Source organism: Mytilus californianus, unplaced genomic scaffold (genome assembly GCF_021869535.1).
Source record: "Mytilus californianus isolate M0D057914Y unplaced genomic scaffold, xbMytCali1.0.p SCAF_4, whole genome shotgun sequence".
Lineage (NCBI taxonomy): Eukaryota > Metazoa > Mollusca > Bivalvia > Mytilida > Mytilidae > Mytilus > Mytilus californianus.
The window spans coordinates 88,168,747-88,185,996 of NW_026262690.1; the positions used below are offsets into that span (position 1 = coordinate 88,168,747).

Here is a 17,250-nt window from a genome sequence, read left to right on the forward strand (position 1 = left end):
CGGCCATACTTTTCTAACACAAATAAACAAGCAAACAACCAAAGAAAAAGCCAACGAACAACTCCGATATCTGTTTGAAAAAAAATAATCGATAAAAAGACATTACCCCTAATTTCCAGTTTTAATACTTTCCCCCAAAAAAAATTGGTAAATCTAAAAAAAGGTATAAGCCTTTTATAATTTTTGTTATCTACTACAATTTACATACAATTTTAATCGAATTGAACTACAAAGAGAAAACATTTTCCACTTTAATCAGCTATGAGACGGCTAGCTTTTTAGAAAAGCTATTACTTGTTCAGTTTATAAGAATTCATAATTGAAAGGGTAATTTGCATGAGTATAGATCAATTGCTTTTCTTTCACCCAAGCCATGCATATACTCAGAGGACAAAAAGGATAAAAAACTTGAACACAAGTACAGTATAAGTAAACTTTTTGAAAATAAAATAGTTCCCTACTTTACCATCTTACTATTTTATGACGTATTAGGACCTAAATTAAATAAAATTTTTTGCAAAGTTTTAAAATATCCAGTTACCTTTAAAGAATAATGATAAGATCCGAAATAAGGTAACTTTAAACTGTGAAGGAAAACATGTATATATGATGAATCGTTCTAAACCCCAACCCTTTCACATAATTCTTATAAAATAACCTTCTCATTATAAATTCTGATGTACGTATAGCACCTTTAACTAACAATTATAAGAAAGTTTAATTTAAGACCACTTAAATTCTAAATTCTTATTTGTAAATATATCCAGTTCTTACTTAACTTATTCTTACACTTCAGCACATTATGAATATTATTTTTAAATTTTATGATGACAATCCTATGAATTAGTTATAATATTAATTATTTAGTAATTATTATTGCCTAAATTCAGTCATCTGTACATAATTAAATGTTTCCTTATGTTCTAAGATGTATATAGTTGCTACAATTATACCCTATGGGTAGTGCTCCACAATTAATGGAGGAATATACAAGAAACTGAACTGAACTGAACTGATTAATCGTAGAGAGATGTACCTAAATTTATGGTACATAGTTAACAGAAAAAAGTTTCATTCTCAGTCTTATTTCAACTGTATTAATTTTAAAGACATGTCACATCCAAACGAAGTCTACGTATATGTACATGTATACGTCTTGTCTTGTCTATAGTCGGGAAATTTTCAATTCAATTCATTTCATTTGAAAACGTTAAAAATAATATAGATCTTATTCATTGCAAAACGTGACGTCCTTTTTGGATAAAACCCCTGTTTCATCTACGAGGAAAGTCCTATAATATAAGAATGCATATATAGGTGTGGTTGAACATTGATAGTAGAAAAAAGGAAAATCTGGCATCAATAGAGCGCATAATAAATTAAAAAATAATTCCCGAAATAAATGTATATAAAATATGTGTGTGACTATTGAAAGTGTATCCACATATTTACAAGACACTGTCGCTTTTTTCACTCGTTCTTGTCCAGTAACACCGTGTATCATCGGTACAGCGGATATAGGTACTAACCAAGCGGACGTGATCGATTTTTCTTCTGACACGGTAAGAAAGTCTTTGTTTTGTTTACATAATATCAATGTGTACCTCAATCTAAACATAATTGTTGTTTTAAGAAATGATTTGGTCGTAGGTTGATGATTAGAGAAGTCTCATTATTTTCCTAAAACAAGAACGCTTACTAAAACATGTGCAAATACTTGTCAAAGAAGTTGGCGCTCGTCTCATCCGATATGATTCTCTATTCAATATTGCAACTCTTTTTCTGATAGAAGGCCATGCACTGTGTGTACGTAATAAGTATAGCTGTTTCAATAATTGGCATTGAAATCTTTCATATATATGTTATTTTTCGATATTTTATTCCGAAAAGAAGCGTTGTGTACAGTGTATAGCTGACCACATAAATCCTTCTGTACGGTGCATAGTTAAATGAATGTACGGTATATAGCTTTTCACCCTTCGAAGTAACTATTAAGCTGTATCCGCTGTACCGATGAGTGAGTAATAAATTCCTCAAACGAGTTTGAATAGGGAAATAAAATCTGAAGAAGGAATTTGTCATCAACTTTTTAATAAGGCAATATTTGGTTTTGAATGAAGCCCGGTCTTATCTGTATTTGTTGACGTACTTATCAAAATACGATTTTCAAATAATCAAACTCAAACAGTAAAGTTTTGTTTCTCCTTAAAATCGTTCTTCTCCAGTATTACCATGATTACAAGCCTGAACGAATTTCAATGAGAAAATAAATTCTGAATAATGAATTTGACTCCATTTTTCTGTCAGTTTTCTGTCCCAATCAAGACCGACCCCCCTTTCACACACGGGCTAAAATAATGCGTACATTGAACTCCCGTCATTTATCATATTTGGTTTTTTTTCTTAACATTTTCAAGTAGTAAGATTTGGTTTTAAATCGAGCTCATGAGAAATTATGAACTTTTTGGTCTTACAGAAAACATGTTATTTCATATCAATTTAATGTTGTTTTTGCAAGACTCATAATCAAGAACAGCGAGAAAGACTATTTCGCAGACTGTTGAAAGATACTCAGTCCGTTCTTACAACGAATAAGTCCTTATGCACAGATGTTAAATAAAAATAAAACAAAAACTTGCCCATAAGCCAAACCAAAGAAAGAAACCAATAAAAGCACGTACTCTACCAAGATATTAGACTTATCAAAACAAAACAAAAACACTTTGTATGTTTATATTAAATAAAATATGATATTCGTTTATTTAATTGATGTTGGAAAGGAGAAAAAATTCACGAAGAAAAACAAAAACGAACTGATAATAGACAAACTATAAAACAATATCAATTGTTATTTCTTTTACTTTAGAACTGCAGAACGTATAATAACAAAATTAATTTAGCTGACTCATTACACATAAACTGTATAAAAATACATTAAATGGGACTTTTGAGGTTTTTTTCTCCATTATCGTTAAAGTCAATACACAAAGTATTTAATTACATAAATCAATTTCGAAAAAACTTTAAAATTTCGCATTATAAAATTTTTATAAAAAACACTGTTTTGATAACATAATATTCATAAGATAGATTAATAAAATATTGAATCTGAATATTCATAAGCAATAAGGATAATCCAATCAATTTTGTTGATTGGATTATTCACGGCTGAGTAGTTGTGAATCAGTGACACGTGCCCTCATTATTTTATAAAAATATTGAATACCTATTTAAGTTCGTTTTCAAAATATTCCAAAAGTTTCCACTAAAATAGACAACGTGAAAAGAATGTAAACATTTTTCCTGTGTGCATATACGTTGACTTTAAAAGAGTTCTGGGTGCACTTTGTATGTCCTGAGTGCACTCAGGAGGTCCTGGGCAGTGTTTAGACGTACCCGTTGATTTGCAACTGTATTTTTTCTGTTTTGGCACATACTTATATATGAACCTCATTAAATTCGATCTCAAAATAGCGAATATAAAGGAACAGATATTTTAAAGTCTTAATAAATTCCATTGAGCACAAAACTAATCCAAATTCGATTTCAATTATTTCGTGATTCTAAAATACTTTTTTTTTTGTGGCAGAAATTGCAATTATTTTTTTTATCTGATATGACTTTGAAACACTGATTTATGATTTATATTGTCCACAAAATATCATAAAATATAAGGGATAAAAAAGACGCTTTTCTATTATTTTTTTTACAAGATTGTTAATTGTTTAATTATGTCGTAATTTGCTTGGTCAGTGGCGGATTCAGGAGCCGACATATCGCTTCCCCTTTGATTGGATAATATATCATTTTTAGCATAATTAAAATCATCATTTTTTTTTATCCTGGCTACACGTGGCGTTATTTCTCCGTCTGTATAACACAGCTAGTGAATTAGTCTAAATATCCATCCAATGCATAGTAATATTTCTTTTTCATCACTTTTTTTATTCTTAAATATAAGCGTTGTCTATTTCTATCTGACAAGCACACACATGGACTTTTTCATTAGTATAGAAAGTCCCTGGCCAACAATAGCAACTACGTCCGTTTGATGATCAATTCATTATAAAAAAACAACTAAACTCTCTAAACTAAACTATGTGGACAGTGGGTCATCGCACGCAGGTTTGTTTAACAAGACAACTGATTGGATAAATGTGATATTTGATTGTGTATTCGATATTTGAACAAAAAGTTAGATAATCACTATTCGTTTAGAATTAAATTGCGAAGAAAGTGTTCGTGTAACAACCCTCCCCTTTTCCCGTTTTCGCCTTCTTATTTTTACACTTTCTTTTTTAACAGAAAAGTATTAAATATGAGCGTACTGCAAGTTTCTAAATTTTACAAGCATTCTATATAGCGACTTGTGATTTCCGGGAACGTCATATTTTCAAGATTTCACAGACCTCTGAAAAAGTTAGAACATACAAGTTTCATCTACCATTTGCAGAAAAAACAATACCAAATTATATTTGTAAATTGGAAGAGATTAAGAATTATAGTTTAATATCCGTACTAAAAATCGTCTGAAATATAACAAAACATATTTCTCTCTGCCTGAATGCAATCGAAAGCAAATTTTCATTTTATTCTTCATCTATTTGCAAAAGACGAAGAATTCTCCTTAAAACTGTAAATTATTAAACAGGCATACTAACTTTAAAGGATGAAATACAAGTTTGTACTACCATCCAAGGAAATAAGTGTTCCATAAAGTAACTAATCCTTAATTCACAACCGTCAAAACTCAGGACTCATTTTTGATATTTACCTGAGAGATCATAAAGGACATACATCTACCAAGAACTTATTATAACCAAAATGGCAAAAATGAAACAATATCTATTTTTTTTTTGGTAGACGAGTAGCAAATTGAATAAGGAAATGTTATTAAAAGAGAATTAAGATGTATGATAATTTTTCCAAGCAAAGTGGCAAAAACATGCATATATAGAGTTAAGTAGGTGCAAAACAAAACTATATATTAATAGTCAATTTCGACTATTTAATAAAGGATTATAGGTCGAACACGACACACGATTCTTGATTTCCAATGTACATGATTTAAAACCGTGTTTTTTCTTCTACAGATTGCATTTTGAAGAACACATGCTTGGCCATGATCGTTGAATGTTCAGCGTACAATATTACATAATATTCAGGATGATTTCAACGAAAAGCAAACGAAAAAGATTTATTTTTTTAAATCCGAGCATTCCTTAAATTCAACATTTAAAACCGTTTTGTTTTACGCAAAACATATAAAATTGAGAATGACTGATGTACTTTTTATTCTCTCTAACACTTAGGATTGGTAGTCCCGACAGCTTTCTCTCCATTAGTAAGGGAGGTCCTGGGTAAGGGAGGTCCTATTCTTAACAGTAAGCGAACACTGAAAAGTCACAGGACAAAAAGTCACAGGACAGGAAGTGACAATTGTTTAAGTATGTAAGAGAAATATCTTGAAAAATTACTTTGTATTACATATATTCTTTTTACAGTTTATGAATTTGTTCATTAGCCTTGGTAAATGAAGATTTATTAAATTCTAATCATGCAAATGATGTAATATTTCTTAGCACCATGAAGCTGTTTAGGTACCAATCCACTTTGATAGTTTGTTTACTAAACAATTATTTGTTCATTTAATACATTTGTTTACAGAGTTGGTTTATATATACAATAGTTCAAGATACATACAAAATATATTTTTTTAAATAAGTATTTTCTCTTTTTCAAAGAAAATAGTCTCAGAAACTGAATTGTGACCTTTCGTCTGTGACCTTTTGTCCACAAGCACGCATTATTTATGAGTAGAGTTGGAACAAAGGTCAATTTGGCTCTGATTCAAAACAATTGTTCTCTTGTTAACATGACCTTTTTTGTCGACACGCGCTCACCGTATCAGGCTAGAACAAACCAATGCATATCAATGTCACATGTGTCTTTTCCTCGACTGAATGTTATTAGCAATATTAATATTGGATACAATTGTAACGTAATGAATTGCATTTGATCCTAGTCCTAAGTTTAATTTTTGGTTGAATCAGTTGAACATCTAAGTGATCATCGATGTGTAATATTTGACACTGGACATTATTTTAGGAGCGATGCAATACAAATAATGTATTTCTATCAATCATTTACTTCAGTTAAAGACTTTTGAATGTAACAATATGGTACAAATCGATTTGATTTACTAAATACATATTTCTTTTTATCGAAATGAAAATATTATAAACTGCTCCCGGTTAATATACATCTATGATATAAATAAGAAGATGTGGTATGTGTGCCAAATAATCATCTCCATCCAAGTTACAAAGTATAAAACAATTATAGATTAAAAATACGGCCTCAACACGGAGCTTTGGCTCACACCGAACAGCAAGCTATAAGGGTCCCCAAAATGACTAGTGTAAAACAATTCAAAATGGAAAAACAAAGGTATAATCTATAAGTACAGTCATTTCGCTACGTTATTCTATAGCTTTTTGGTCAATTTCGAAAAAGCAAGTAAGCATCTCACTGTTTTTTAAATGAGAAGTAACGCTGGTGTTATAAAAAAAAATCTGATACGAAACAGAAATATAAACCGTACACAAGATTTTATCAATCGTTGTTTGATATTTTTCTATATGATTTATTCTTGTATTAGTTCTTGCTAAAAAAAACTTGATGATAAAAAAAAAATCAAGAGAGGTATCGAAATCGGTCTTTATAGGTACCTAATGGTAAATATAAACTGTCAACTAAATTCTTAAAATATTCTTTATTCTTGTTGCATTTTTTTTGAAAAAATAATGTTTTATTTGTCAATGTAATAATTTTACCCGGTAAATCCTTATATAAGATAAAACATGGAACTTTATTCATTTTACGTCCATAGATAAAACATCATAAGCGTTGCATGGGTAATTATTTAGATAGTTTATGACAACCCGTTTCGGTTGACTGCTTAGATAATCCGTTTATTGAAATGTAAATAACTTTCACCAAGCAACTGTCATCTGTATAATATTTAAAAATTTAAAGTAAATTAGATACTTAGAATATATTTTTCTTGACAAATTTTATATGGATCAGAACTATTATTTTACATTAGAAACAAAAAATGTTTAAGAAAATTTCAAAACATCTTTGGGATATATTACTTATCATTATATCTTTATGGGCGGAATGAATAAATACAGGACTACTTTATGTCAGAAAGCACGACTGCAAAGTTTTAATGACTAACACATTTCCCGGTTAAGACAGTTAATCTTTTCTTATATAACCAATTACATGTAAAAAATTCTATCGGGAAAAAATGAATTGTACGTTTGCATACGTTATTTAATGAAATAGATATACAGTATTATATTAAAAAACCACAAAAGAATATCCTCCTAGCTATGCCGATTTTATTCATAAAGGGGAGTAACCCCTGATAAACACAGATAAAGTGTCGCTCGTTTTATTTAAAATATTTAAAATCTTAACACGACTGAACACGATCTTACAGCAACTAAACAGATTTTTTACCTTTGGTCTTATTTTATCTGAACGTGATCTAATCAAGTCTTATTTGAACGCTAGAAGAATCTGTCTTGTTTATGTTGACCCGACTGATCTGACTGAACACGATATATCGGAACAGAGTCTGAAAGTCTAAACCGGTCTTAACGTTTTTCACTAGCAGTAAATCAAGGCGATTAAGACTTAAATCTTGCTACTAGTGTAGGAGATACTCATTTATTGATTTCAATGTCAAAAGGGTGTCCATTGCTAGGAAGTTAATACCCAGAGACGGAACAAACAGGGTTCAACTTTATACCCCCTGGCTATCTTGAGAGTCAATTGATTTATCATCGCTGCTTAATATGATTTGTGCTTTTAATGAAGCAAATCAAACAGAACTATCTTTGAAGATTTGAACGTTATTCCCTTTTTTAATATCGGTCATTATGGAATCTATAAAGGATGTAGAAAGGTAAAATTTTAAAAATCTGGAATTTAAAATTTAAAATTTAAATCAGAAGAGCATTAGTGAAGGAACAAAATAAACTTAAAATGTTGATTATGGATAATGGAACCCCTTTTCGAGATCTTTAATTTTTTTAAATGGCGGAAAAAGGCTGACTCGGACATTTATTTTATATTTAGCATTGGCATTATTTGGGTCTCAAATTGTAAGAAAAGAAATATAGAATCTGCTTAAATTATGGTAATGACCTTTTTTGAGATATTGAAGTCTTCTATGAAAAGAAAGACGAGTGATATGCGGCAAAATATTTTACCCTGTATCGTAGGAAAAAAACATCTGGCCAATGTTCCTAAACCTGACATTACTACATCCTTAATTATACAGATTATTAAGATCATGGATCTTGTCGTTTCATATTTACAACATACAATAAATATTGTTTTTTTGTTTTGTTTTTTGTTTTATCAATTTCGACTGTACGGCGTAATTTATATGTTTTCTGACATGATGATCTTTGATTTGTAACTGTAAAGGTAGCAACTATATCCCTAAATTTTATTTTGATATGATTTATCGCCAAATTCTAATAATTCTTGATGACCGTATTGTTATCATGGTTATGCATATTTTGCTTTGTATCCAGAAAAATGTATGTGCTTAAGTCTATTGTCATGCTAATTTGGGGTTCAATACTGGATGGGAGTTGAAGTCGTGTTGCCTAGCTTGAGGATTTATTTGTTGCTTTTTTTTATTAAACTTTGTTATGCCATTTTGTATGTAAATATTTCTAGGTTGTCGGTCGGCAAAGAAAATCCAAACGCCAAATGCGTATAAATACAAACTACTGTCAGATTATGGCATCAGTGTAGATAATCATGAAAGGTTTAGTATCAAGTTCAAAGTGATGGCTAAAAATGATGCACATTTGGCTTTGATGTCTTCCAATAATGAGAAGGATCCTTTGTATGAGTTAGTACTAGGTGGTTGGGGTAACTCAAAGTCAGTAGTCCGTGACAAGAAGCAAGGCAGAAGCTTGTCGGAACATAAAGGAAAAATGCTTCGTCCAAATAAATTAGAATCATTTAAGGTTATATGGAATAAAGGGAAAATCCGAGTAGAGGACGGACGTGGAAAGAAAATCATGGAATGGACTGATACGTCAAATCCATTAAAAATAAGAGATATTGGAATATCTACAGGCTGGGGAGCAACTGGAACATGGTCATTTCCATGTCAAGGTATCTGCTTTGTTTTTTATATATGTCAAAATATAGTTTCTCTTACGGAAATAAGATTACGTTTTTGCCAGGCTTGTTTGTTCATAAAATATCTCCTTCAAAACACATTTGCCACATTCAGTTGATACGATATACAAGAATCTGAGTTTCCTTGATGAAGGGTAGCTGTTGACAAGGCTCGGTCTTTAGTTTTTCTTTGATACGTTTTGAAGACATGATTGTCTTTTGTGTTAAAGGGAAGCATGTTGTTTTCTGTTTTTCTTTGACTTATGCATTGTTTTGTAAAATTAAGGAAGAATTGTATTTTTGGCTGTAAATTATGTCAAAATATAGTTTCTCTTACGGAAATAAGATTACGTTTTTGCCAGGCTTGTTTGTTCATAAAATATCTCCTTCAAAACACATTTGCCACATTCAGTTGATACGATATACAAGAATCTGAGTTTCCTTGATGAAGGGTAGCTGTTGACAAGGCTCGGTCTTTAGTTTTTCTTTGATACGTTTTGAAGACATGATTGTCTTTTGTGTTTAAGGGAAGCATGCTGTTTTCTGTTTTTCTTTGACTTATGCATTGCTTTGTAAAATTAAGGAAGAATTGTATTTTTGGCTGTAAATTATTTCAGCGCCATTTTTATATACATTTAACTATGCAGATTCTTTTCCCTTCTACATAAGTTTTGCAACAAAAAAGTAAAATTATGAATAATACATTTCTCTGAAAAGACTAAAATGTTCTTCAACAATATTTTACTCCCTACTATATGTGTAAACTTTAAGTAAGTTATGCATGACATTGCTTTATAAAACTCTTGACTCTATTTATTAATTTACACTTATCCTTTATGATATAGTCTTCAACATTAGCAAATCAGTGTGAGGACCATAAACTTGAGACTACACAGAGTCAGAGGGCATTCTTAACATATTTAAATCTATACAATTCCCTTGAGATCAAATGACGTGGATGATAAGAACTTGAAGTCCCCGTACGGTCTTCATTAATAAACAAAACATATACCGTGTAGTAAGCTATTCAAGTACGGCAAAGTGCAAAACAATTCAAATGCCCTAATTTATTTTATTAAACAATTGACGAAAACAAATATAACAGACATAAAGTTCGGTAGCCCTCATTTTGATCTTAAAGGGGTGTTTAAGTTTAATTTAACTTTTAAGGACAATTTCTCGCTATGGTGACTTTGAATGGACTTACTTATTTAATTGAAAATAAAAAGTAAAATCACAAAAATACCGAACTCCGAGGAAAATTCAAAAAGGAAAGTCCCTACTCAAATGGCAAAATCAATAGCTCAAACACATCAAACGAATGGATAACAACTGTCATATTCCTGACTTGGTACAGGCATTTTCTTAAATGGTGGATTGAACCTGGTTTTATAGCTAGCTAAACCTCTCACTTGTATGACAGTCGCATCAAATTCCATTATATTGACAACGATGCGTGAACAAAACAAACAAACACAAAGGTAAAAATGTCAAAATTAGGGGTACAGCAGTCAACATTGTGTTATCATCTTAATCACTATAAAAACAAACAAATGTAACAAAGAAGCACAAATAAGGCATACATCAAATCTAACTTCCTCATTTTGCTTTTTTATTACACGATTTTATTTATCTATGTAAAATCCACCCATAAAGGATGGAAGGTTTTAAGTACTTGCGTAGAATCGCGCGTTTGACGTCACACAGGTAGATATAAAATAATTTTGTCGTTCAAAGTATGACGGGATACATAAGTACAGAGTCACGTCAAAAGGATATAACAAAAAACAGACTTAACTTAAAAGTAATATTAATAAAGAAAAATAAAAAAATACTATAACACGTTATTAAGATGATAAACAACGTCAGTACGCAGAATCTATACTTCAAGACCATCGTGTATTATTTGTGAAGTTGATACGGAATATTTATCAACAAGGTCTTGGTACCTTCCGATGAACTTTTTTTAGAAAAAGGACGAGACGTTCTTTGACATACCCCTGGTTCATCAACTTTGTGCTCAGACACTTGATGACAAATAACAGTTTGTTTTCTATGCAGGCAAACCAAGTAATTGTAAAGAGAAATGTCACAAAAATGGAAAATGCAAAAAAGGAAGATGTAGATGCAAAAAAGGATACACAGGCGATGGCATTAACGTTTGTTCCAGTAAGTACCGTTTATTCCAGTAGGTTCCGTTTACAAAAATGAGAAAGGGCATCATGCTATGTGTTTTTCAGCTAAAGATATTTTGCATTTGAAAACTTAAAATTTATCCACATCTGAAGATCAATTTCATTATATTGGACTTAAGGGGATATTATGGTGTATTTAATGCATTATCTTTCAATTTGTATTGGACTTTAACCAAAGGTTGTAAGATTTAAAAAAATAGCTGACCTTGTTGATGGCCAATAATAGACCGAACAGTTGAGTATCAGCACACCTTCGTGTTATGGCACAATTCTTTGCATTTATTACATAACGTTCCTGTAATCTCCAAGTATATTATTATTGCAATTGGTCTTACTGTTATTTCAAGTATTCCAAAGGTTAATATATTAACCCCTTATTGTTGCTTTTGCCTTTACCTTGTAAGAGTTTTTGTGTCATTAGAGTTACCACACATGGTTGGAAAACAGCCAAGCTTTTACGCAATACATTTATGCTGGACACACTACCACCCTATCGTTATTCTTGGCAACAATGATCATACTATTTCCAAGTGTCGTTCGATTTATTTCTACATCGAACAAAAAGTTGAAGTGTACGTTTATTACTAAATACTTTATAAGTCTGGTTTTTGAACAGATCATATGATGGTGGCGAAAATAACTTGGTTTGAATAAAACTGTGGTTAACCTTTCAATTAAGCATGATGAAGGTAAGCGTATGAGAAAGAAAGTTAAATATCTTGACTTTGGTGCACATTTTAATAGTCATCAGAGTATAATTGTAGATTGTTAAACGAGATGGAAATATACACCATATATACTTTTATAGTAATATTATATTATATATGGATAATAAATTCTAGTAGATCATTTGCATACACATGTAGTAAAGGTTACATTGACTAATTTTAGGTTAGTTTAGTTATTAATGTCAAATGTTTTAACGTCATTCTAACAGCTGTATGCTAATTTACAGATGTTTTGTTTCTTTAAAACTTGATAGTTATTAACGACAATTTGTTAAACGTCATTCTAAAAGCTGTATGATAATTTGCCGATTTGTTGTTTCTTTTAAAATTGATATGTTCTGTGTATTCTCTATCACCAGAAAGCTGTACATGTTCAGCGACCGGCGATCCACATTACAGATCTTTTGACGGACAAGTATTACATTTCATGGGAACATGTAAATATACTTTGTCTCAATATGTTAATCCAAAAAGTGCATGCAGATTTCATGTTCAAGTCAAGAATGAAAACAGAGGAAACAAACGCGTCTCATATACAAGATCTGTTCATGTAGTCGTCAGAAAAACAAAGATTGACTTGTTGAAGAATAGAGTTGTCAAGGTAATAACTTTAAATGCAATATACATCAAAGAAGAGATAGTTCATGAGTTAAATAAATATTCCTACAAAAAGAATAAGAAATAACCAAGTTAAACTAACAACGTAATGGGGTTAACACCAAGGTCAACGAAAAGACAAACAAGTTCACACATAACTATAATCATTGCTTGCATATAACGTCATACCGATGACCCCCGGTTTTTGGGGAGGGTTCGTGTTGCTCAGTCTTTATTTTACTATGTTGTGTTTTATGAACTGTTGTTTGTCTTTTCGTGATTTTTCGTTTTTTGCCATGGCATTGTCAGTTTGTTTTTTTCTATTTATGACTTCCAAAATGCCTTTAGTATCTTTCGCCTCTCATTTTGCATGCATTTTCATAAGACAAAAAACATATAGGCTGAAATAAAACAATCCTGATTTGATAGATACAACGTTTTTAATATTGTTGCATGATTGTTTTTGTTAGTTGTTATTGGCGTTGAACTAGCTGTCAGTAACTGCAAGTACTCTCAGATCTGTACTTAGTGCTTTTCTGTTGTGCATGTTGTGGGGATATATAAATACCCTGCTATGTCCGGTCTGTGTTATTGTTAGATGTCTTTCTGCTTTGTATCGATTTGACGAGTTAAGCCCTTTTCAACTGATTTTTATATTTGTTCGTATGTTGTAATGGTACACCACTGTCCCAGGTTATGGGGGAGGGAGCCTTCAACCTAGTTTAACTCCGCCACATTCTGTATGTGCCTGTCCCAAGTCAAGAGCCTGTAATGCAGTGGTTGTCGTTGTTGCTGTATATCATATTTGTTTCTGATTCATTATTTTATACATACATCATGCCGTTAGTTTTAGTTTGACTTGTTTTACATTTGTAATTTCGGGGCCTTTTATAGCTGAATATGCGGTATGTGTTTTACTCATTGTTGAAGGCAGTACGGTTACGTTATTTGGTTTTTGGTTGATAGATGTCTTTTTTGACAGTGATACCACATCTTAGTTTCATTTCAACTTACTAGCATTATATATACCGAACATAATTTACCTATAACTCGAGGCATCGAAGAAACGACTATAACCGAGAAAAATTTTAAGAAACAGGGACGCGTCAAAAAGAGGCGGAAGATACAAAGGGAACACTCAAAAACCTATAACGGAAGAAACCTGACAATGCAAAGGCAAAAACAAACCACAAAAATTTAAACGAATCCACAAACAAATATATAGAAATCCACAGAATTAGAAATATGAACTCCACTAAAACCGGGGATGGACTCAGGTTCTCCGGAAAGGCAACCAGTTCCTGTTATTTATTCAAGTACACATCGGGAAAAAAATCCCATTCGATGATGTCACAATCGAGAAAAGAAGACGGGATTGCGGTAACGACAATTGGAACATATCCGTAAACATCTGTAACACAGATATTCCATAACGGTCAACGAACTTGTGATGGCGCGCGTAAAACTGACAAAATTATAATCTTAATTTTACCATTTAAAACCCTTGGTTCAAAAGCCTCCCTGTGGTCAGTAATCCTCTATCGAGTAAAGCATGGTAGGAAACGCAAGCTCTTGAAAATCGGTATGTACTCCATAGTCATGCGTAATTGGAATGTTGCTACATAGAAATGAAAAGTTCACATTTCAAGAGCTAAAATCATCCCGTTTGTCTCATTTGAATATTATAAACATCAATGTGCTACTGAAAGTGTAATTAAAGTTAGATAAATAAAGATTAAAAAATGAAGGGACTTAAGAGATCGATGAAATATGTTGGGACATTTATAGAATAATTTGCTTGAAAAAGGCAACAAAAGTATCTTCCTAATAATCAATTGAGTATTATTGCCTAGCAAAGTTTTGCTGTAAATTTTATACAAATGTCATTTCTTTAACCAAACTCAACTCACAAATAGTCCATTGATATTAAATGCATTTACTTTGTAAAAAATGGAACACTCAACAAGAATGAATATAACTTTTGTAATCTCACTAATTATTATGATGCTTTATGGTTTACAATGAGTTAAAACAGGACTGAGCTAGAACAAAACCATATGCACCTTCAATCAGTAACATAGTTCTATAATCAAATACAAATATGACTGTTTTTTCACGTTGTTTTGTGCATTTATAGGTGGATGGAATTAAAAGATATCTACCATATAAAACTGGATATTTCAGTATCATAAATTCAGGACGTTATGTAAGACTAAAAACTACATGCAACGTCATAATTACATGGGACGGGAGAAGCGCAGCAACCATATCGGTACCAAGTCATTTTAGTCAGAACTTAATTGGCTTGTGTGGGAATTGTAATGGTATTAAAGATGATTTTAGGACAAAAGATGGTTTGGACGTGCGCACAAAACCGGACAAGTTTACGCTTATTGGTGAAAGTTACTTGATTCGAGAGGGCAATGGCGAAAAGTAAGCATACGGGACGTATATTTATACATAAAAGAGATTTGGCGTATAGTCAATAGCAATAAAAAAAAAAACCATAAAAAAAAATTCAGAACTGAACTTAATAGCACGAAGCAATAATGAATATCTACACAGAATGATAAGGCCCAAGCCGTTTTCAACCAAGATAAAGAATTTTCAAAAAAACATATTTTGCCTTTATAGTTGCTTTGTAGTTGAATAGTTTTTCTTAATGATAAAATAATGGGCTAAATAAAACATTATCTCAAAACATTTTGCTTTATCAAATGATTTGAAACTGGTTTCTTTTCTTAGTTTTTTTTCTGCGTTTTTCCTTCTTCTGTTCTTTTTGACCATATTGTTTAGTCATTGACGTTTTTACCATTGCGTATTACATAAATATAAAATCATCACAATAGATTGTGGGAATTTTTAATTTAAAAATAGAATTAAGTGTATCAATATTGAATTTATGATTACTGAACGCTATTTGTTAAAGAAATGAGAGGTTTAGCTATCTATAAAACCAAGTCAGGAATAGGACAGTTGTTTTCCATTCGTTTGATGTATTTGAGCTTTTGATTTTTCCATTTGATAAAAGACTTTCCGTTTTGAATTTTCATTTGGAGTTCAATATTTTTATTATTTCACTTCATTTTGTGTTGATATTTCTTCATTAATTGTTATTTATTTTGTTATTAACTTTAAAATCTGTTATTAGTTCGTGTCTCAAGTTAGGTTGCTGTAAAGCAAACAAGTAACAGAAATTTTCCTAAATGAACAAGTGCTTGAATGTACTAAATCATGATCAAAACTATTAATCTTATGCCAACTTGTTTTTTTTTCTCTCTATTTAGGTGTGGTGTGTCAATCCCGCCGGATCCTTGTACGTCAACACTGAGAAACAAGGCGATAAGAAACACCGCTTGTGGGCAGTTAAACCCAGTTAACCCTAGCAGTCCATTTAGAGACTGCTCAATAGAAGACGTGCAATTAGTTCAAGACATTTATGACAGTTGTGTATATGACTATTGTGCATACAGTGATCAACCAGACATATTAAATACAGTTGTTTGCGAAGCTGCTGAAGGCCTTGAAGAAAGATGTGAAAACATGGGTTTTGATATATCATGGAGAACAAAACAATTTTGTCGTGAGTATGCTATTCAAAGTTTGTTATCAAGTTTAAACGATTTATAATGCTTTTAGAATAGGCTGTTTAAGAGTCCTATTTTTTTTATTATTTCACTGTGCCTACGCCAAAATATGAATAATGAACCTTAATCTTAATTTGGGAACGATGTTTTAATCGAATATCGGAAGTAGAAATATCATGCGAAAAAAAAAATATCATTGCGAATATGTGAAACTTGGATATTTTCTTTAAAGAAATCATCAACAATTAATGTTTGCAATTTAAAAGGTAAATTGCCTATAACTCTGTAACGGCCGAAAAATATACGTGAAAATAGATTGGTTTACAATAGTTTACTGTGATAAAAAAAATCCTCGACTGATTTAGAAACCTCCTCACTGTGAGTTAAAAAATATTGCCAACAATCCATGTTTTAATTATCTTGTCATTTTTCAGATGATTACGATAAAACTTTGCATTTTAATACAGGGAAACTAACTTTTTACTAAATATTTGTTGGTTTTAACCTGATTAACATATCAGAATGTGTATGTATGTTCTTTAAAAAATCTATAAAACTTGAGGACGAAATTTGCCGGATTTGCAGGCAACGGAAAAAGATGATAATAACATTGCGAAGGTTGTTCTCGCATATTTGTATACATTTTTCGTCTAGTTCAATTACAAATGTACTTGAAAATTCAAGAATTCACAAATATTCATAATACGTACGTAGATACCAAGACGTATCTAATTGTGTATGAAAGGTGTGCAGTCTACAAATGTCACTACGCCCTTAGATCCATTTTTTTCCATGTAATCAATAAGTATTGACAGTTAACACAATTAAGTGGGTACTGATGTTATTATTATTGTCTCCTTTTGTGTATTTTAGCTGGAAAATTAGAACAAAAGGGGTCGTTCGATTTGTAAAAATAAATATTAAATA

The 17,250-nt window shown here is 31.3% G+C and overlaps 2 protein-coding genes across 51 annotated transcripts in view; one reads left to right on the forward strand and one right to left on the reverse strand.

The window, feature by feature from the left end:
- The window catches only part of LOC127738865 (histone H3.v1-like), a 136,868-nt gene that overhangs the window by 53,485 nt on the left and 66,133 nt on the right, over positions 1-17,250 (reverse strand). The gene's annotated exons all lie outside the window — the stretch shown is intronic.
- LOC127738858 (zonadhesin-like) overlaps positions 1-17,250 on the forward strand; it is a 90,062-nt gene that overhangs the window by 35,456 nt on the left and 37,356 nt on the right. For all 50 annotated transcript variants that reach the window (XM_052250264.1, XM_052250265.1, XM_052250283.1 and 47 more), the window contains 5 exons: positions 8,764-9,210; positions 11,278-11,385; positions 12,499-12,740; positions 14,874-15,169; positions 16,024-16,319. In XM_052250264.1, coding sequence (XP_052106224.1) covers positions 8,764-9,210; positions 11,278-11,385; positions 12,499-12,740; positions 14,874-15,169; positions 16,024-16,319 — 1,389 coding nt within the window. The remainder of the gene's footprint in view (positions 1-8,763; positions 9,211-11,277; positions 11,386-12,498; positions 12,741-14,873; positions 15,170-16,023; positions 16,320-17,250) is intronic.